The 23,729-nt window shown below is 35.0% G+C and overlaps 1 protein-coding gene across 13 annotated transcripts in view; it reads left to right on the top strand.

Annotated features, from left to right (window-relative positions):
* PPFIA2 (PTPRF interacting protein alpha 2) overlaps positions 1 to 23,729 on the top strand; it is a 479,591-nt gene that overhangs the window by 407,028 nt on the left and 48,834 nt on the right. For all 13 annotated transcript variants that reach the window (XM_043561607.1, XM_043561611.1, XM_043561608.1 and 10 more), the window contains 2 exons: positions 1,651 to 1,805; positions 10,940 to 11,033. In XM_043561607.1, coding sequence (XP_043417542.1) covers positions 1,651 to 1,805; positions 10,940 to 11,033 — 249 coding nt within the window. The remainder of the gene's footprint in view (positions 1 to 1,650; positions 1,806 to 10,939; positions 11,034 to 23,729) is intronic.

The raw sequence follows: 23,729 nt of genomic DNA, 5'->3' as shown, positions 1-23,729 counted from the left end.
AATGAGGCACCAGAGGTGCCTGGGTGGTTCAGTCAGTTAAGAGTCTGACTTTGGCTCAGGTCATGATCTCAGGGTTCATGAGTATGAGCCCTGAATCGGGCTCTCTGCTGTCAGTGCATATCCCACTTAGGATACTTGGTCCCCCCTCTCTCTCTGTCCTGACCCACTTGCATGCGAGTGCGCTCTCTCTCTCTCTCTTCCTAAAATAAATAACGGGCACCTGGGTGGCTCAGTCAGTTAAGCAGTTGGCTCTTGATTTTGGCTCAGGTCATGATCTCAGGGTTGTGGGATCAAGCCCCCATTGGGCTCTGCAATGAGTGTGGAGCCTTCTTAAGATTCTCTCTCTCCCTCTCTCTCTGCCCCTCCCCTACTCACTCTCTCCCTCTCTCTCTCAAAATAGATAAATACATTTTAAAAGTTTTTTTTTAATTTTAAAAAAAGAACAAGTGGTACACACACACACACATTGAAATGACCAAAGGAAAAAAAGAGAGACACAAATCAAGAAACAGACTCTTAATTGTAGAGAACAAACTGATGGTTACCAGAGCGGAGGGGTAGGAGGATGGGTGAAATAGGCGATAAGTATTGAAGAATACACTTAGGGTGCACTGAGTAATGCATAGAGTTGTTGAATCACTGTATTGTACACCTGAAACTACTATAACACTGCATGTTAACTATGTTAGAATTAAAATTGAAAACTTAATATCAAAAAGAGAAATAGTCATCTCATAAAAACAGTGATGATCTGCTAATACCAACTAGGAGTTATTTCTGGTTAAGATTTTTCTTCTTTCTCAAACTAATTTAACCATTAAAAATGCCTCTTTTCTGGTTTCCTGACTGTTCACCAATCTCTCTTAAAGGAAGAGATCAAGTTACTTCATTTGCCAGTGCCCTGTTTGTTAATCTGTGCATCTATAGTTAACTGCTGAGTGCCTGGGTGGCTCAGGTGGTTAAGCATTTGACTCTTGATACTGGCTCAGGCTGTGATCTCCTGGGATTGGGCCCTGCTGTCAGGCTCCAAGCTGAGTGTGGAGCCCTCTTGGGATTCTCTCTCTCCCCCTCTCCTGCCCCTCCCCTGCTCACGTTTTCTCTCTCTCTCACTCTCCCAAAATAAGTAAACTTTTAAAAAAATAAATTAAATAAATAAACATTTTTAAATTAAAAAAATAAATGAATTAGGTTCCAAAACTGAGAGAGAGAAAGATGGCTAGAAGAAAATCAGGTAAAGCTGTGACCTGGAATAGCAGCTTAAACTTCACTGTTAGTTAAATGTAAATGTCTTATCATAGGTCATTATGTTTAAGACTAAAAAAATCATACTCTGAGGTGGAAATAGGTAAAGGGTCACTTGCTAAATAATGGAAGGTCATTTAACATGCAATTAATAAGCCAGCCTATGTTCATTGGTTGTATTAAAATAAGGGGGAAAATCATTTAGAACAAAAATCATTTTCCTCAGACAAAATTTGGAGGCTCAGAGCCCTAAGGCTGAGGAAAAAAAACAACAACAAATTTCAATATGCTTAAGAGCAAATGTGGGAGGAAAGGAAGAGAGTAAGTGTTCTTTCATTTGTCCCTTTATGAAGGAACAAGTCTGTGTACCTTGTGGATGAGCAGTTTGCCCTCTTTTGTGTTTTGCAGTAGTTTATCTGCCTCCCTTGAGCCAGAAAGCCTTGGGCTTGGCAGTTCCAATAGCAGCCAAGACTCTCTTCACAAAGCCCCCAAGAAGAAAGGAATCAAGTCTTCAATAGGACGTCTGTTTGGTAAAAAGGAAAAAGCCCGACTCGGGCAGCTCCGTAAGTGTGCATGAACTTGACAACTTCCGCTGCAACTCATTTTGGTCACTTGTGAGGGTCTGTCTAGTTTTCATTTCATTTCTCGTCTCTGCATTTTTCTTTTGCCTACCTGACATACTTCCTTTTTCAGTCAGCTCTGTAAATTCAATTTAGCCGAATAATGTTTGACAAAACTTACAAGGGAAGAATATTATAAAACATCCAATCCTTTTGATTCCTCTGTGAATAACAATAGCTAGACATTATTTAGGACTGACTCTGATAGACACAAGGTCCCTACGAGACAAGTGTTATTACTGTTGTTCTTATTTATCGATGAGTAAACAATGTCTTAGTAATTTACAGAACTGAAATATTCATCTTAGTGTCAATGTTTAAAACCACTGAGTATACTACCGCTTAAAACACAGATGTATATAAATGCTTTTCTGTTGAAAAAATTGAGATGCCTACAAAAAATCCATAATAACTTTTTAACCAAAATAAAGAATTGTGATATTCAGGCCAAAAAAGTACAGGTTTCTTTATTTAAAGCTATCACAGCTTTGCACAGAATAAACTCTACAGTATGTAAGTGGGAAGACAGAGGAAGGAATAGGGCAGTAGGGATTGTGTTAGTTATTGTTGGACACTAATGGAATAAAAATATAGATCAGTACAGGGGCGCCTGGGTGGCTCAGTCGGTTAAGCATCCGACTCTTGATTTCTGCTCAGGTCAGAATCTCACAGTTTGATTTGTGAGAGTGAGGCCGTGTCTGGCTCTGTGCTCTCAGTGCTTGGGATTCTCTCTCTCCCTGTCTCTCTCTGCCCCTCCATAGCTCACGCTTTCTCTCTCTCTCAAAATACATAAATAAACTTTATATATAAAATACATAAGTAAACTTTATATATATGTGTATATACACACATATGTATATATGTATACACACATGTGTATACATACGTGTGTATATATATATGTGAGTGTGTATATATATATATATATATATATATATATATATATATATATGTATATGAGCCTGGGTAGCTCAATTCATTAAGTGTCCAACTCTTGATTTTGGCTCAATTCATGATCTCATGGTTCATAGGTTCGAGACCCACATCAGGGGCTGCACTAACAGTGCAGAGCCTGTTTCAGATTCTCTCTCTTTTCCTCTCTTGGCCCTTCCCCTACTTGTGTGCTCTCTCTCTCTCTCTATCAAAATAAATAAATAAACTTTAAAAGAGATAGATAGATACATACATACATACATCAGTACATTTGAAATGACCCTAGGTAAATATACACTTGGCTTGTGTGTGTGTGTGTGTGTATGTGTGTGTGTGTGTGTGTGTGTGTCGTCCTATATTTTTTCTTCTGAAATCTGTTTTCATCACATTGGTTATTGTGATTGCATCTTCTTTTTTCTATCTTTTCTTATTTAACGTAGAAATATAGTTAATCTGTTGAAAAAATATTTAGCTCCTTCCTCCAATGTGAATGCTGAACAGAATCATACAAATCTCTTAGCACTTTCTTTCCCAAATAAAGGAATGATTACTTACAAGTAATGCTCCAATTTCCTGGCTAACTTTCCAGTCCTGGCACCGAAAGAATTTCTGAGAGCAATATTTATGTTTGCAGAGGTACAAATGTAGTATATTCAAAAGTGCCTTTGTAAAATCCACACAAAGTATCAGAAGCCATGAAAAAGTAATGTCCAGACAGCTGTGTGATTAAATGTTACTCAACAGATGAATTAAATCCTCTTTGGACTTATGTTTCTCAGAAAAGGAACTCCTAAGGCTATAAAAAAATTATTGCATAAGGAAAGAAGATAGAAGATGATTATTTTTTGGATATAAAATGTGCATGTCAAGGCGTTGTTTTAATTTCTTGTTTGATAACTATTTATATTCTTACCAAATTATTTGTCATTTCCAATATATTACAGTGTAATTAACAATAATGTAGGTAGTTATTTTAAACTATTTTGCTAACATAGTAATCATTTTATTTACTCCTATTTAAACATATATATTCATTTTGGGATCTATAATTTACTTTTCCCTTTTAAAATATATTCCATTGCCTTTCTCTTTTGGATTTTTTCTATTTTATTTTAAACTTAATTTTGATGAAGAGTTACTAAATCATTAGAAATTTTGCCAACAATATTCTGTCAAAATCAAGGTATCCAAAATATAATTTAAAGTCTAGAAAAATATACATTCTTCTTGAAACCTAGCCTTTCTTACCCATTTTTAGTAACTTTGTGTCTCTATGTCATACCAGTTATAAAGTGAATCAGTGATCAACTCCATCCAAATCAGAAACTAGCAATAGTTATTCATGATCATACCATCACCCTGGAAAGATTTCTGAGCTCTGAGCCATTTTGTTTTACCCTGAAGAACAAAAAAGTTACCACATAAACAAAACCAGAGTCAAAATCACACTAAGGACTGCAAGGCTGATGAGGAAGACAGTTACAAATATCTACTCCTCTGGAGCTATGTAGAAGCTATATTGAAGGTGAATCAAAGCTCCTGGAGAAACCCAACACGCTTGGGAATTTGAGGGAAGAAAAAGAACACACAGATAATCCAAAATCATTCTACTTTGAGTGAATAAGCATATATTGAAACACTTTTAAGTTTAGAGTACCAACCATGAGCCTTAGTAAAATGGCTACAGCATAACTGTTGGCATCAAGGAGCTTTCAAATTAGTAGGATAGAGTACATAAGCATATACAACCTTTTATTTAAAACAAAACAAAACTTCAACGTATTTCTGACCCTGAAAAAATTTACCTGCTACATTGTCTATCCTACCAGCATAGCTAGGGAAAGGGGTTTGAACCCCACAATCTATGATTATTCATCAGTTATTGGAATCCTGACGGGCTTGCCTTTTAATTTTATCTGAAGGCATTAACCTATTTTGAAGCAAAACAAATTAAACTGTGTTAAAAATAACTATATCAGATGACACTCATTTTTTTTTCTTTGACAAAGTTACTCTGGAAGAGAATAGGAAGGGCAGTGGGTGAGCTGTGACTCATGGCATCCCTGTGGACAAGATGTCAGAATGAGGCCTAGGTGATGGAAAAATGCAGCGAGGTTTGTAACTGGTTGAATAGTCCTCCTGTTACGGTGCTAATAAGTAGAATGATGACACCTTGGATCAAGGGTTTCTAATGGCCTAATTAGGACTCACTCTGTCCTTGGTAAATACATCCCTAGTCACTGTATGTGAATATTTCAATAGCACAGGTATCTGATTTTTGGATTATTGATATGGATAGGAAACACAAATGGAAAAAAAAGTGTTATTTCTAAAGACTGTCTCAAAAACTGAGTTATGGAGGGTCCAAAATCTCTCTCCCTGTGATCTTACCACATTCTTTGGCTTACTACCTGGGGAAGCACCAGCTTTCCCAGGTCATCAGAGAACTCCAATTATAATGACTATAAAGAAAAAAAGAACAGAATGCACATGACCATCCTAGCTGATGTTAACAATTAATGTTAAGTATAAAGAAAAGAGGCCACTGGGGTGCCTGGGTGGCTCAGTCGGTTAAGTGTCTGACTTCGGCTCTGGTCATGATCTCACAGTTTGTTAGTTCAAGCCCCACGTCAGGCTCTGTGCTCAGAGCCTGGAGACTGCTTCGGATTCTGTGTCTCCGTCACTCTCTGCCTGTCCCTCCCTCTCAAAAATAAAATAAACATTAAAAAAATTTAGGGAAAGAAGCCATTGACAGGTATTGTAAGAGAGGGCAACACAAATCAAAGACAAAGAGATTTTCAAGAATGGAGACTTGATCCAATAGAACCAAATGAGACAAATCTATGAAAAACAAAACAGTAAAAAAGAAAAAAATAGATTAAATTTGAACAGGCAATGTACCCAGTTATTGCTGTATAAAATACATGTATCACTAAGTAAAAATACACAAATACATAATTAAATACATAAATAAATAAAAGGTACTCTTGTGAATTTCCTTTAAATGAATATGAGAGGCTATACATCTCCAAGAGATTTTTTTTTGCCTACTACATTGTAATTCTGTTTCCTTTATGGTCATCTGACAGATTGTATTATAGTTGCCTGAACTCCTTGACAATAATCAACATAATAAAGAAAATAACTTCATAATGACGAAAACAGCATCAACATTGCACCAGGATTATTTGGCAAGCATATTTCTACATATAAAATTTGCGTGAATTGTGCTGGCCTTTACTCCCAAATTTAGATTGTTCCTAGATGCTATGGAGCCAACAGATACAATGTAAATTCCACAAAGTGTCTATTAAAGATGACTCATACTCTGCATGGTGAAAGGCCCTTTTGTGAAGAAAACACTATTTAGCTTCAATTATGAGAGCGTTTATCACATACCCTTTTTGAGGCAGGCCCTGTGTCTAGGTGCATTTTTTAGAGAGCTAATGGACTAACAGATATAGAGCAATGAAGTAACCATTTATAAACTCAAAGTGTGTTTAAATCCAACTGAATGCTATGGCTTTAATGCTGAAGAGAGATCAGATGAAAAAGATGAAATCACCAGTGGGCAACAGATTGAAGTCTTAATCTCTCTAGAGTGAGAAGTCCCTTTTTAAGTCCATTTGTCTATTGGACAAATGAAGAGGCACAGACTTTGCAATGTGGGTTTTGGCTAGAAATTCCTACAGACTTGTACCTCAAGGGCCAACACGAAATAAATTATTTTGAGTGGAATCAAAGGATCAAGCAACATAGAGATATTTGCCCTCACAGTCTGGATGAACAGAAGGCTCCAACCAGTACCATTCATAGATCCAGGTATATGAGAGTCCTTTACTGAACTCCTTGACCTGGGTCTTAGGAAGCCTCATACTTTGCAATACTTTCCTTGGAATTTTCTATCATCCCTCTCCGTTGCCTGGGAGAGACTGGGGCTGGCAGTGCTATCTGGGCAGGACTCTTAGCCAAGATTCGTACCTGTGTGGGTCCAATCACTGAAAGCACTGTTTTTTGTTTTTTGGGTTTTTTTTTTAACCTTTCAGACACTAGGACAAAACAGGGAGGCAGTGCCATCCAGCCATGGTGTCTGATCCAACCAAACCATGTGGATTTGAGTCTCTGTTGCTTCCCTTCAGAGTGTATGCTCTCTACCTCATGCTTGGGGTCAACCAGATATCCCAGGGAGCCCAGAGGCTTAGAGCCATGGAGTTGTTCTGGGCCACTGGCCTAACTCTGTTTCCAAGAAGGTGATCTGACAAGTGAACCACTCACTCCTGCTCTCTAGAATGATATTGTATGACATTGGACCACCAGATCCTTGTCCTGCTGATTTGGGGTTACTCAAGATGTTTATGTAGAAAGGGAGCTGGAAAAAAAATACTTTAGTGGAACACTCACATCCCACTGGTGGTCCTGTGTCCAACAATTCCAACTCCTCAAAGACCTTTCCAAAGTAAGAGTGATAGTGATGGCCAGAGAACTTCATTGAAGATGAGGATTTGGGCTTGGTGTTTGCACGTACAACTACAAGGTGGCCATTGAAAAGTGATAAGCAGTTTATTATCTGAGTAATCCTCTGAATCATGAAACTCAAGCCTTGTATTCCTGAATACCTCATGCCATGAGAGGATGGAGCTAATGATGTTCTCTTCATATTCTTAAAAGACCTCCTGGAGAGTGAGCAACCCCCCAGATTCCCACAGGCTAATGTTTCATATCAGGGGCACTCCTGCCATTTTAAAGACACATTAGAGGATTTTCTTCTCATTGAAGAATGCTTAGAATCCTTGTTCCCTGCCCACTATATATCAGTTGCCCTTTGCAGTCACTGTGACATCTGAATATGGGCCTCTCTCCTCCAACCAACATACACAAATACTCATATTTCTTATGGAGATTGGTACAGTCTCCAGTTTACAACCACCGAGATATATAGAGCTGTGCAACAAAAATGTAACTCAAGCCACAAATGTGAATCCCATATATAACATTACGAAAAGTAAAAGGAGACCAGTGAGATAAATTTCAATAATTATTTGTCTATATATCAGAAGTATTTCAACATGTAATCAATATAAAGTTATTGATTAGATATCTTATATTCTTTCTTTTAACACTACATTTTCAAAATCATATGTGTATTTCATACTTGCAACACTTAATTTGGACTAGCCACATTTCAAGTGTTTCATAGCCCTGTGTGACTAGTAAATAAAATATTGGTATAGATGAATAGGTAGACATTCTTAAAACCCAGATCTAGACAGCGATATGAACCCACTACCAGCTGGGCAAAAATGAGGCAGACTCTCTCCAGATTGGGATGATCATTCATAAAGTAAGAGTTCAGAAGCTGGTTTGGCTGACATCATCTTTACCAGAACCTGAAAATTCTTCTATGAAAAAAGGTTCTCACCCAGAAATGTTTTAGCTGGGCTAAAACAAATGCACATGACTAGACTTTTGCTCCTGCTTAAGGGTACTGTCCTACATGCGATGCTTAAAAATAATTGTACCTACTATGGCAATAAGTTTCATTTTCTATTGGCATTTTGAAGTAGGGTGTAGCCATAATTCTCTATTAAGTGCTCTATTCAAAGGATATTAGATTTTGAAGTATTCAGAGTATTTCCAAGCTCCTCATGCTTTTTATTTTTATGGTTTTATTTATGGGAAACAATTCTAATATCTATTTTCCTGGGTCTAGCTTTGACTCACAATATTCTTCTAGAACTTTCTCTGTTTCTCTCCCAGAGCTTTTAATTTTTTTTAATGTTATTTTTGCTAATTAAAATGTTGGGTTCTTAAAAACATTTAAATGATAATTTATATGTTCTTCTTTGCTCAGAAAAATATAAAAAGGCTGATTCATATAACCACTTGGTGGATGAAGTGTATCATTGTTTACTTAATGGGTCTACTTCATCAGTCTCTGTGTCCCCATCTGATCAAGAATTTCGTAACTTTTATGTGAATCATTCATTTTAGTTTTCACTTCAAGAAAACTATTTTATTGTTACTTGCAGACTGTGAATAATAATTTCTAGATATACAATAAGGCAAGTACACCGATGAGAGAAATAAAATATTCACACGCCGTGAATAAATGGAAAATCCCACATTTAAAAATGAACCCCAAGAGTCCTTCAGTCAGCTAGTGGATGACTTTCCTAATGGTACCACCAATGAAATTCTTTCATAATAAAAAATTTTTTAAGTATTAATTGCACATGTGCATAATTGAATAAAGTAAATGTTTGTCCCTGAACTCAAAAGTATTGATTAGATCTAGACAGCAGTCAGTGTGTTTTCAATTAAAGAGGACTGTGTTGGGGCACCTGGGTGGCTCAGTCGGTTAAGCGTCCGACTTCAGCTCAGGTCATGATCTCGCGGTCCGCGAGTTCAAGCCCCGCGCCGGGCTCTGGGCTGATGGCTCAGAGCCTGGAGCCTATTTCAGATTCTGTGTCTCCCTCTCCCTGACCCTCCCCCGTTCATGCTTTGTCTCTCTCTGTCTCAAAAATAAATAAACGTTAAAAAAAAATTAAGAGGATTGTGTTACAATGATACAGTTCAGTTAACAGAGTTACTAGGCTATGAGATTAACATTTATACCAATGCTCCAGAAGTAATAGCATTGAGTATTATAAATTGTTTGCTAAAATAAATTATGAAAAACAGTAACAATAAAATTTTTCACTGACACTTTAATAAGATACTACTTTTCACTAGAGAAACCATAACTTGGTCAAGCCCTGCAAATGTGAAGTCAGGAAATTACAGTGGCAGAATAGTAAAATTATCTTTAATAATTTTATTTATTGACATATTGGTGAAATTTGTGTGGGTAGTAGTAGTAGTCTTTCTAAGAGTTGGTATTAGCTTAATTCTTTCTACCTTATCTTGAGCTTAACTGGAATTGAAATCCCTTCCATTTAAAAAATATGTGTACTTTGGGGCGCCTGGGTGGCTCAGTCAGTTAAGCGTCTGACTTTGGCTCAGGTCATGATCTCACAGCCCGTGAGTTTGAGCCCCGTGTCGGGCTCTGTGCTGACAGCTCGGAGGCTGGAGCCTGCTTCAGATTCTGTGTCTCCCTCTCTCTGACCCTCCCCCATTCATGCTCTGTCTCTCTCTGTCTCAAAAATAAATAAACATAAAAAAAAAATTTTAAATATGTGTACTTTAACCCACTTAAAAATAGTGAACATTTTTTCACTTACCTTGACTTCATGTTTTTTGCATATAGTAAATACCAAAAAGAAAACAGCGTCCAGGATTAAGTTCACATTTTTCAAGCGTAACAAAGAATTTATGAATTAACTATATGTTTATGGATCCTGGATGAAATAATTGCATTGTGAAATATCTAATTCTATCTGATGCCCAACATACTTTTCTTTCCTCTTCCTTTCCTTTCAAGGTTATGTGTATTGCGTATTTTTCAGCACCAATAGAAATGATGCTACACCAAATAATTAGTGGCTTGCTGGGATAAGAACCATTCTTACCAAGATTTTTTGAAGATATAGGTTTTTTTTTCAGATATAATTATGAAATTTACAAAACAAAACTAACCTGCCAGAACATATGAAGTTCTGGAAGTAAGGCATATACTGAAGGATAAAGGAGTCAGCCAGGTGAGGAAAAGAGGGTGCCAGAAGGAGGATATGCAAACTCTTTAGACGTCAGCAAATACTTCTATAGTCTCTTGACTTAGAATTGAAGACATACACCCGATTGTGTTCATTGGGCTATCATTTATCCCGTTTTACATCAAATATGTCAAATTTCAAATACTGAAAACAAATTTCATTCACTACACAGATATGTGCTCTTCTTTTTCATAAGAAGAAAAAGAGACCTTGAAGCTTGTATATTCCATGGAGTGTATATTCCATAGATTATGTATTATGTCGAGGGTGGTATGAATAGTAGGTCAGTCGTTACCTTTTCTTTTCATTCTCTCAGTGTACGTTCATTTATGTACCCATGCCATTTTATGCATGTTGGTTTGGCAGTATAAGGATGATCTAAAAAAGAAAAAAATTCGTGATACTGAGTAGTTGAACAAATAACTTTTAAAAATTTATTTTCAGAATTGACCCAGTGTATCCAACCTAACATGAATAGTTACTTTTTCACAGGAGGCTTTATGGAGACTGAAGCTGCTGCTCAGGAGTCCCTGGGGTTAGGCAAACTTGGAACTCAAGCTGAGAAGGATAGAAGACTGAAGAAAAAGTAGGTTTGGAGATTTTCTTCCTCTATTTTCTAACTTGCACTTACTCTTTATCATTTGTGGGGGAGTTAAAAATACAGTCATTGGAAACAATAGACTAAGGCCATTGTTGTTCTAGTATTCCCTAAAACTATTCAATTCTGGAGTTTTCTGGTTCTGCTGAGCTACGGTTTGAAATAGATGTACACATCTCTGACCTGTAGTAGAAATCGACAGTTTTCTCTAAGAGACCAATGCATTGATTGCAAAAATCATATATATTTAAAATATTTGAATGTAGCCTTGTAAGTAATGTGATAATCTATTTGATATGAAATTCAGGGCTGAATTGGTATGATAAAAAGGGAATGTATACTATCCAACTTCGTGTTTCCTCTGACAATTAAAGTATCTCCTCTTATACAGGAGTATTTAAAAGAATATTTCCCTGACTGATTGAACATAAATTTATTTTAGACCCAGAGCAGATTGTTTTGCATCTGGCAGGAAATTATAGTGTATCTTTTCATTCATATATATAATATGGAACATTTAAATGACTTGCAAAATTGGCAAATGTTGAGTCTCAGCAGCTGTTAGAAAGCTAGTGGGGTCCATAAGTAACATATTTTTAAAATACAAAGTAACATTTTCAGTGATCAACTAGTATCTATAGAACATGTTCTTTAAAAGCCAAAGGATTTCTCTCTTCCAGAATCTATTGGGGGGTTACTTCTTTTCCTCTCCTCCTTCTCATATATTTTATTACGTTGTGTTTGTAGTTTTTATGTTTACTTTCTTTCCTATGAAATAATATTCATTGCTCTAGTCATCATTATTGTAGCAGATATGCTCATGGGGTTATAGTATTCAGTGTAATCAACTGACTTCATATTTTGCCTTCTCATTTGCTTTACAGATGTTTACTAATAATGAGGAAATACAGACTTCCAAGTTGTAGAAAAGCTCACTAGCCTAATTATTTCACTAATTTTCTACATAGTCCATAATACATATCCAATGTATATATATATCCAATATATATATATATTATATTTATATACACATATATATCCAAATTTAATAGAAATACTGTGCAGAAAAAATTACCTTGAGAAGATTATTTCTTGAATATAGCCAACTGCTCGGTGTTATTCAATACTAGTAGATATTTCTTTTTTCATTACTGATCACTAAATGTATAATTACATATTATCACAATCTGTTTGAAATGTCTTACCTTTATTTATTACTATCAAGGAACTTTTTATTCAATTTTTTGCCTCTTTATTGAGAAACATTCTTCTAAAAAATCTTCTTTTGATAGAGTCTTTACAATTTATTTCAAGTGTAAAGAACTTTCAATTTTATTTATTCAAAATTACTTTAAGTCTAAAGGAATAAGAGTGATTAAAGCCCAGCCTGGCTAATGAACTTGTTTTATTTCACTTAAAGGTTAATTTTCATTTCTCCTATAATGAAATACTTACATATAATGGCAATTTGGACTGTTTTCACATTGCATGCAAGGATGATATTGAGGCAAACAACATAGTTCATTGGTTGTTTATGGAACCAAATTAAATGTCCTTTTCAACAGCCACTAAAATTAAACATTCCAATTATGCAGGATTTAAACAATAACATATTTACATTTTATCTCTTTCTGTTGGATTGACTTAATGTTAACTTTATGTAATTATTTCCCAAATCCTGACTACCCTCATAGTCAGAAACCAGTTTTAATTCTGGACTTAGTTTGAAGATTTTACTGTACTTGATTTTTGAGTGTTATTTTGCAATATGTTTTGGCAAAATATAATTTTATAATGTGTTAAATAAAATACTGGTCTTTAATATTAAGAAGAATATTAAGAAAATTCTATAATATAATAATAACATTTCTCAGTACAATTATTTCTTATAGAATAATAGTATTTGGGTTAAAATGGATCCAACAAGACAAGGCAGAGGTGATTAATGGAAGGACAGGAGTATTTCTGGTATTATTGATTATTCCATGTGTATAAATATGTAACCAGTATATGAGATGTATGTAAGTGCTAATACTTATTCAGGACTTGGATGACACTATGCTTTAGTTTCTGGATTACCAAAATCTCGTCTAATGAGTTTTATAAGCTAGACAAAATAAATTATTTCATGTTTATTAGTCTTCCAAGATGGAGGAAAAAATCAAATACATTTTATTGAAAAATAAACAAAAGCAAAAATGAGGTAATTTCTTTCAAAATTTTGAACAATTACAGTTTATGTGCATAGTCGCAATGACTGTGGCTTCCTGCCAATTGTTTATCTACATTCTATCCATTGACCAAGCCAAATAATGTTTCTAGCATGAAGTCTAGCATGAAGGTCTAGCATTAACTTAGACCTATGTTCACTGCCCCAAAATTCCTATCAGAGCTTCCTTAGTCTCAATGGTAATAAGCAGAACTGAATAAAAATCTTATTTTCAACTTTACTAGCGTAGCAGGTATCTAAAGTTGACAATCTGTGAATTTAAATTTAATTGAGAGAAATCTTATCTAAAGAAGTTAGTTATGACACATTTTTTTAAAAAAAAACCCATATGTGGGAGATACTTACAGAGAACAGCATGCAAGATAGTCCAGATTCTTGCAAAGTTCAGAAATTTGTAATGTTGGCACTCTCAAACAAAGGTCTAATTTGAGGCACATTTGCGATCCAGTATATTCAACATACATAGGTTAGGGCAGCTTACTGGCTCTGTGTCCCTACTTCATTCTTTTACTTTGCTTTGTGCTGTGGGCATTTGTTTTTCTTATATTTCTAGTTATTTCCCTATGATCAGAAATAGGAATAGGACAATACTGGATCTGCGAAAGCACCCACTTTCAAGAAAATCTTGCCAACCTTTCCCTTCCTGAGTTGGGTGACCTGAGTTATCACTCAGGTGCTATCCCATCAGAACACAGTCTCACCTAGGCCTGAAGTTGATCTACTATTGTTCTGCCTGGTTTGCTTTTACTATGCCTTATCTTTACTACACTTTCCTTTAAAGCTTTAATTGCATCCATTGTTCCAGCAGGTTGATAGAGGGTACAGTTAATACCTACAATGATTGTGTCAAGCTGAAACTCATCTAGTAATTCTTTGAGTACTTCACATTAATTTTTCTGGTCTTCCCCATTAAAATTTGACCAGTTTTTCTATAGCCTCATGGTATAGCTCTCCTAATCTTTAAGCATTGAGTCACTTAGTACTCTCAATATGTTCTCTTCATATTAAAATTGTGATTCTTGTAGTTTTCTTGATGTGGGCTGCTCTCTGAGATCTTGTCCATCATCCTTTGTTTGATTTCAGTGGACTCCAAGCACCTTCTCTGACTCAACACATACTAAATGGCATTACCATTTCTAAAATTCACATTATGATCAACTAGACCTGAGAATTCCACCTCTTCCCTTTTGTAACTGTCACCCTGATATTTAAGAACTTATTTCCCTTTCTTAGCTCTCCAGCTAATGTTTTAATCTAAGACTACAGCTACTTGCTCAAAGTGGCCAACTGAAGCCAGCCACGCAAATACAAAAGGTAATTGTGTGGCATGATAGAAACTATTGCAAGGTCACAAACTTACATGGTCTGGCTCATAAAAACCTGAATTTCTTTTTATTGTTTTCTCTGAGCATAATATTTTTATTGAAGTGTAATTAACATAAAATATTATATTAGTTTCAGGTGTACAACATATTCCAAGTTGAGAATCTATTTGATGATAGACAAAGGAGTCAGGCAATTAGAGATCAAAATGTCAGCTTTATCACCAATCAAATTGTTAGAATATGACTTAAGTATATGGCAAAAAAGGGGTGGTTTCCTAAAACTGAACCCCAAAATTCAACAAATTTACCTGACACAGAAAAAGCTGGGTTGTCACAGACTTGCAAGGTGTACAAATATAATCCCCACTTCTCCTTGAAAATAGCATCTACAATATTGTGATTTTGTAAATGTGTCTCTCTAGAATCAAGGACTATAAACTTACAAGGAAAGAAATGAAAGTTTAGGTCATTAGCATCTAAAAGAATTTTTAAAGTGTCAATGTTAGTGTATTTGTATTAATATCTCATCATATTTCTTGTCTTTATTTTCCTGGAATATATTTAGCTGACAATTTCCCATATCACCATTTCTAGAAACATGATGTTGGGTGTGTGGCAACCTTCCTGAGTCCTTAGAGATCTGGAAATATATTTTACATCTAAAATTCGTTGATAATGGCCAGAAGTGTACAGCTATTGGTTGAAAGTAATTTCTCTCAAAACTTTAAAGCTACTGTTCTTCTTGCCTCTAGTTATAACTAATGTCAATTAGTTGTCACTTTTGTTTTTAACATGTAGGGCTTCTTCTCTCTCTCTCTGAACATGTTAAGATTTTTCTCTTCGGGGTTCAGAAATATCATAAGCATGTTTCCATTCAAATATTTTTTGTTTCATATTTTTACTTTATACTTTCAATCTGGAGACTTGTTAACCTGAACTGTTTTACATGTACTGACTTTTAAAAATTTCATTTTTAGGCTCAACTTTACTTCCAAGAAGCTTATTTTTAGAGACTTATGAGATTAAAGATGAACTTGTTTGTTTCAATAGTAATGTACCTAATTCTCATGACAGTCTTTGATAGTCAGTGAACATATGAAAATTGACAGAATACCCTGTAAATGGATACATATCTCCAGATATATATGTTCTGAAGTCTTTATCCTAATTTTTATCTGCTGATTTTCCTCCTGCGCTTTTACACGGTGTATGTTTTTTTGAAACGTGCATGTATACTGAAATCTTTTGTACCTTGAGACTAAAACTGAAAAGTACCATATAAATATTAATACACTAATTTATCATTTTCACTCTTTAGCTATAATGTAGGTAATATATTATTATTATTGTGTTAGATATGTTATATTCTTGCAAATGGATATCATTGCTAAATGAATATGGATTTGAAATCAATTTTTCAACATCATTAAAATGAAATTAACATTCCAACTCAGCTATCAGTAGCATCCTCCAGAGAAGCGGTTTTATCCTTGAAGCATGGCAGTCATAGTTAATCACTACCAATGAATCTTTATGTTAGAACTTCAAAGACATAAAAGTGAAGCTCTATAGATTTAGTTAATTTATTTCCATTGCAGTCCTAAGGGTCTTCCTCAGTGCATAATCTTTAATGTGTTTTGAGACTCGGCACTTTTAATCTTTGGCATTTGGAAGGTTCAGAGTTTGCATATCTCTAAGTAAAATAAATATCACTGAAAATATTCATAATTAGAGGTATCACATAAATTCCACTACATTCTCTCATTTAATAAATATTTATTAAGTGTCTGTGTGCCAAGTTAAACTTATAAATGAATTGCATTCCAGAGGTTAGTTTGTATGACATGTGTTGGAAGCTTTGAATACATTTTCCCTTCGAAGTAGTGCTATATATATTGAAGGTAAACGTCTTTGCTTCCTCCTCAAAAATCTATTTTGTAAGCCTGTTATAGGAATTGAATCTGACTAAAGCAAAAACGAGAATTCATGGTAGGTTATTAGAGTATCAGAGATTTCAGAAACAACAGAGCCAGCACACCTCCAAAATTTCAGCAGTAAGAGATTATGAAATATTTCTGCAGAGTGTTATCAAGAATTCGTATTTTCTTTCTTTCTTTTAATGTTTATTTATCTATTTCCAATAGAGAGAGAGCATGAGCAGGGAAGGGGCAGAGAGAGGGAGACAGCGGATCCGATGTGGGCTCTGAGCTGTTAGCTCAGAGACCAGTGTGGAGCTCAAACTCACAAACTGTGAGATCACGACCTGAGCCAAAGTCAGAAGCTTAACCGACTGAGCCACCCAGGCACCCCAAGAACTCATATTTTCTGTGTCACCTAAGTCCAAATTTTAAATTCCTAGATGAAAGCATGTGATTGGCTTAGTGAGGAACAGATATGTGTGCTTGGGTCAATCAGTTACAGTCATAGGTTTGTTTTATACAGACATGACTGCAAGGGGAACATCTGGGGACTCAACTCAAAAGGATCTAACAAAATAAAATACTTCAGAACCCAAACCTAATGTTCTCAATATTTCTCTGGGAAATGTGTCTCGATTTCTTACTCGAAACTTCACAAGTATGTCTTCTCTACCTGCACTGAGCTAGCGCTAACGTTGCCTTGCCATCTGATCCTACGTAGCCGTCTGACCTCAACCATGGACAATTGTAAAAAATTCCCTAAACCTAAGAAAATAATAATATCTGAAGGCTAAAGGCCAAAATGCATTGATTTTTTTTTAGGAAAATTAAAGCTAAGGAAAATCCAAGTGTTTTTATAACTAACTATATTTAGATATATTTTATCTATTTGAAGGAAGGAAAAGAATTCAGAATGAATTAGAGCTGCTGTTTTGAGCCAACAGTGCAATGTTCATAGATCAGAATAAGTAGAACAGAAGCGCTATATAGTCCCTATACTTTCTGCTCAGGGGAAACATTTATGATATGGAATGATTAAAATAAAAATTAGTAATAGGAAATTAAAACTTAAGATAGCTACATACACTAGAAGAATGATCTCCTTTTCTAAATAAGTCCATATCATTTGTCTTTACTGAAGTATATCCTAGATTAATAGAATACACAAATGATCATTTTTTACTCATTCCCTTAATGCCTATTATGTCCCAAGAACTGTGTTGGAAACTACTGATATTCAAATTGCACAGTTCCATTTTTCAGAGCACTTGTAGAAATACAGATGTGAAAACAAATAATCGCACTTAGGTATTTCAGAGGCCATGCATGATCCTTTCTCTAAATCACTAGTCTTTGAACAGAATTAAAAAAAAAAGTGCCGCAAACCTAAAGCTACCTAATGTTCTTATTTCAAAGTTGTTCTCCAAGCTAGGGACTGCTCACCTCATTGTTAGTTGACAAAATAAATCTATAATATTTATTAGATTATTTTTGATCAGTAAGAAAGGAGATTATCGATTACCAAGAGTAAACGGAATCCTTTAAGAATAAACTGTGCCCTTAAACTTTTCAAACATTTTCTAGACATGTAGAGGAGGAAAAAATACTGTAGAAACACCATTTATTGAGTTCAGCAAGCTATTTAATTTACTTCTAGACACAAGATTGGATTGAAACTAACAAAATGGGTTTATAACTGATGAAACCATTGTAACCGAAGGGGCTGAACAAAAGAACTGGTGAGGACTAAGTAAAATACAAGGTGACAGACTCAGTTCTTTCACAGGTGACCTAAATAAGAGTATCAGATTTGTGGAAGAATGAAGCTGGAAGACATAGTTAAATTTTTAGATAAATTATTTTATTTAAGGAAGACCTTTACATAGAGGTCCAAATCTAACAAGATAAAGTTTAATAGGGGTGTTTATATAATTCTACATCCAATTTTACGACTCTACTTACTGGTTACTTGTGTATGGGGGATATGGTATGCGTGTAGGTATAGAGGAATCTTAACTGCAACTCCTAAGATCTCTGTTTCTACAAAAAAGACAAGTTAGCAATGTCTAGCAAGGGTGTTAATGATTTTCAGTATCGATAAAAGCAATGGATAGGGCCAAAATTCTATGTACTGCTCAGATTATAGTTGGATATTGTGTTAATTTCTGGGAAATATACTTTAAGTGGATATATTCAAACCAGCATATGTTCCAAGGAACATGACCAGTATAGCAAGATTATATCGAACATGTCTTCAAGGTATGCTAGAAATAATTAGGAATGTGTGGGGTATAAACAACAGAGATCCAGATTCTGCCAAGAGAAAGAACTCTCAAGTAAAGAAGATATCCTAAGAAAATAATAGGAACTAGGGCAGTGACTTCTACTCAGATGACCAAACCAGAAAACTAGGCTTCATCTTTGCCCTTGGTCGTCCTTGTCCTTATTCTTCCTTTGTGTACCTCTGTGCACCTCTGTATACTCTTGCTCCATATACTATCTCTTTAAAATCTCTCAAATGTATTGGTTTTCTTCTTTCCTTTTTCAGACCATCATACTAAAACCATGATACATTCTTGCCTTCCTGTAATCCGTTCTTTGTACTTCAGCTAAAGAGATCTATCTAAATTATATTTCTGAACTTGCCTAGAATCCCTCAGTTATTATCTAGCTTCTCTAGGATAAATTCCAGATGACTTTATATGGCCCATAAATCCCTGCATCATCTGGTTCCTATTTATCTCACCAGCCTTATCTCTCTCTACTTCCCATCTTGTATGTTACTGTCTTAATATACTTGATATCTAATACTTGTTTGTAATTACCCCTGTTCCATTTTCCTCCTCATTCTTTGTATAGTAATGATAATATTTATTATATATGTAATAAGAATTTGATAATCACATTGAGCAGTTACAGTATTCTAGGTATTATACTACATATTTTCCATGTATTATCTTTTAATTTTCACAAAGCCTTTGAGGTAGATTTTCCTCCACCTATGAGGAAACATAGCTTTCCAGGCACTGTACGATACAAGAGTCTGGATCTCTTGAGTCCAGCCTTTTTCTAAATTATTTGGGATCTCAGGGTAAAGCTGCAATTTAAAGTATGTAGTTGTTTGTCAGCTCCACCTTTATATCTTATATATTTGAATGGTTTATATAGGGAGTCAAAAGAGAATCCCTCACCCTCTTTATACTCCGAAAAGAGTAGCATATTTTTTTTCTGGAGGATAATTAGTTTGTCATCTGACCTTATCCCATCTTTCAACATGAGCAATGAATATATTCAAGCCAAACTATTTTTTTTAATACTGGGAAGAGGAGATAGTTTCAACGCACAAAATGTAGCTGTGTTATAAAATTGCTTTTTTTCATATAATTAGCCACACATAATATCTCAAAGTTTGATGTAAGAATGCTAATGAGCACTTACAAATAAGCTATGTAAGAAATTTAAATGTGTGCTTGAATCAATCTTACACAATTCATTCCAATAAAACTTAAAAAGTTAGTATCGAATACCAAGGATAATTAAGCTCCTTTTTTAGAAGAAAAAAAGTCACTAATTAGGGTACCTTTAAATATACTGCTGACATCTTAATCTGGAAAGAATTCTCCACATTTGTTTCCACAAATATAGGATCTTATATTGGCTCTGCATAGGTTTTTCATAAGGTCTCTGAAGATGCTCTCTCTTCCCACAGTTATTTAAAATTAGCCACCTGTCAAATAAGATTATCTTCTTTGTTTCTACATTTCTAAGGAGAGCAGTGATTATCTGTATCTTATTTCCAGAGTTTTATTTTAAAAACTAGTTCTATATGTCCCCTAAAAACATGTATGGATATATGTGTATTTTATGTACATGTATGTAAAAATACAAAGAAATGTCTGTTTCAGATTTTACAGAACCACAACTTTAACTGTGTTTGGGTTAGATTTGCTAGGCAAATGAACAGAATTCTTAGAAGAATAAAGATTTCTTAACCTCTTTAAAAGAGTCTCAAAAATCTCTAACTATTTGAAATTAGTATTAACTTGATTTTTTTTCCTTCTAATTTTTCCTTTAAATTTTAGGTTAACATAGTATAATATTGATTTCAGGAACAGAATTTAGTGATTCATCATTTACATACAATACCCAGTGCTCATCACAACACGTGCCCTCCTTAGTACCCATCACCCATCTAGCCCATTCCCCCACCCACCTCCCTCCAACAACCTTCAGTTTGTTCTCTATAGGAATGAATCTGTTATGGATTGCTTCCCTGTCTCTCTTTTCCCCCTTCCCATATGTTCATCTGTTTTGTTTCCAGAATTCCACATATGAGTATTTGTCTTTCTCTGACTGACTTATTTCACTTAGCATAATACACTCTAACTCCATCGACTGATGAATGAATATAGACGATGTGATATATATGTACAATGGAATATTACTCAGCCATCAAAAAAGAATGAAATCTTGCCATTGCAATGACACAGATGGAACTAGAGTGAAATCAGTATTAACTTTAAAGAAAAGTTATTTCTGCAGTAGCGTGATGATGAACCATACTGAAAACTTCTGAACCATTTCCTTTCATTTATAAAGATCTCTAGAAATATGCTTGACTATTTATTTTCAATGTGTCCCATGTCTTTATACATAAAGTAGACCTTTCCATCACCCTGTGGTGCCCTAATATCCACATAGATCACCCACTCACAATTTAATCTGTAAGTGTCATGGCTTCCAATGCCATTCTCTGAAGTCTGAAGTCAGACACCTTCCATGGTCATATTCTATATCATCTCATCTCCTCCAAATCACTCTTATTCCAAAATTACTAATTCTTACTAATTCAAACAGATCATTCCTTCCTAACCATAGTCTTCTCCTCTCAGCTTTGCTTTGTCATTTTCGTCAACTATCATTCTTCTTAACTTCTATCCTTTCCCAGCACAGTTGCCCCTTTCTGTTCTCTCCTTGCTTCCTATTTAGCTTAGATTCCATGTCCATGATTTCAACACACTCAAGAATTCCTCTTTTTTTTTTTTTTTTTGCTCTTCTTTCATTTGGTTGTATCCACATGCCACTATTGCTGCCACCAATGAATTTTCTTTCTCTATGTCTACAACTGAACACCTTTATGCTGCTGGAGAACATTATAGTACAAGACTTCGGGCCAGCTTCCTTTGGCATTTCATCAGTGCCCTGTAATTACAGTATTTTTCTCTTACCAATCTTGTTTCTACTCCTTGAAACTTTTGTTAGAGAACTCCACTGTTCTCAAAGCTGCATCCTCTACAGATGAACTCACATTCTGCTTTAGAGGGAGAGAAGAAAGAAACCATCTGAGTGCCCTAAATTATTTGCTGCCAAATGCATACTAAACACTAGCCCCTCTTTTGTTTTATTACAGGAAACTAGGATACTCTCTTGCTTGAGTGCTCATCTCTTCCCGGTCTCTCAGTCATGTTGTGCTGACTTCTTATTTGCTCTTATACTTTCTTTTTTTTTTTTTTTTTTTATTTATTTTTGGGGGGAGACAGAGAGAGACAGAGCATGAACGGGGGAGGGGCAGAGAGAGAGGGAGACACAGAATCGGAAACAGGCTCCAGGCTCCGAGCCATCAGCCCAGAGCCTGACGCGGGGCTCGAACTCACGGACCGCGAGATCGTGACCTGGCTGAAGTCGGACGCTTAACCGACTGCGCCACCCAGTCGCCCCTGCTCTTATACTTTCAAATTCTGCTCTCTTCTTTAAACATTCTCAGGTTTCACCTATTAAAGGAAATCCTTTCTTTATTCTACTTTTTCACATCAGTTGCTACCCATTCACTCCTCAATCTGGTATTAATAATTGATTTTAAAATCTTTCTGAGTCACCAATTTGAACCTTAAGAAGAGAGAAGCAATCACATTTCACATATGAATCTCATGTAGTGAATTATGTATCATGTGAAGTTTTAACATTCAAAGTTTACTAGTTTATAAACAGGAAATGGCCCATTCATGTAGTAAGAGATCTAGAAGATTAAAATGAGACATCTGAACAGTTTCAGGCACCATTTTGGAAAAAAGACAGATGTTCGCTGGTAATGTCTACTTGTGTCTGGATGTATGCTGATGTTCCCAAGGAAAACATGCCAATAATTGGATTTGATCATATTCATTAAATGGTAACTTAAAACCTGTTCTTTTTCTGTGTCAATTAAAACTTGTTATTTGCCTATTACTCACAGTGATCTTTACATGAAGAACGTTTATTTTTCACAGAATCTGTCTTGATGTTATCATAATCTTGACAATCTGGAGTGAAGAGAAAACGAATAATGAGGTTATGTGTTATTGTAAATAACTGCTTGTAGGAAAGAACATAGAAGAAAAATTAAATACTTTATCCAGATGAAAAAACTCTGCAAATATATATTCCCTCTGACATGAATTTAGAGTATTTACCACTCTGAGATATGTCAGAGTCATTTATGGCTAGCTTTTTGTCCTTTGCAGGACTTTTTTTTTTTTTTTTTACATCATGAGCTGAAATCCTTAATATTCTAAAGTGAGGTAACTGCTCAGTATTGCTTTCAATTGACTCTGGAGAATAAGAAAGTTCATAAAAACTCTGAAAAATCAGAAACCTTATAACAATTGATAACAAATATATTAGAAATTTAAGTAATACTTTTTGAATGTATTTTTATATTTGTGTTTCCTGTTTGTTTCATAATTTCTCTTACATTTTATATTTAAGGTATTTTTATTGATATTAGTTTTCTATTTTTGAAAATGCTAAATGAATACATGGGGACTATTAATATTCCATTGTGCACATATTTAATCAACTTGTTTTATTGGAGAGCAATTACTAGATAACTGGTAGGCTGAGAAAGATGATTTTGTCCATGGGAATAACTGGCCCCAAATGCTTTTGGCAATTTTCCTGGAAGGCTCAGAAATTGCCTTTTTTAAGAGCTCATCAAAGAGTTCACAGATACGTTGACAGGAAAGCCATTTTAACAATTTAGAAACTGTCTCTTTTTGGTTTTAATTTTCTTTCTGTTCCATGTATGATGTAAAAAAAAATGCCTTAAATTTCTTAGGTCATTGTGGTGCCAATACGTATGGACATTTATGTTTTTGTTTATGTGAATATTTAAAGAGCTTCCCACAGCTGTTCTGGAGCTAAGGTCAAAGAATACGCATTTCTCCAAAAGGCC

Source organism: Prionailurus bengalensis, chromosome B4 (assembly GCF_016509475.1).
Source record: "Prionailurus bengalensis isolate Pbe53 chromosome B4, Fcat_Pben_1.1_paternal_pri, whole genome shotgun sequence".
Classification (NCBI taxonomy): Eukaryota; Metazoa; Chordata; class Mammalia; order Carnivora; family Felidae; genus Prionailurus; species Prionailurus bengalensis.
Note: the sequence above shows the minus strand (reverse complement) of the source record. Positions and strands in the feature narration are given on the sequence as shown.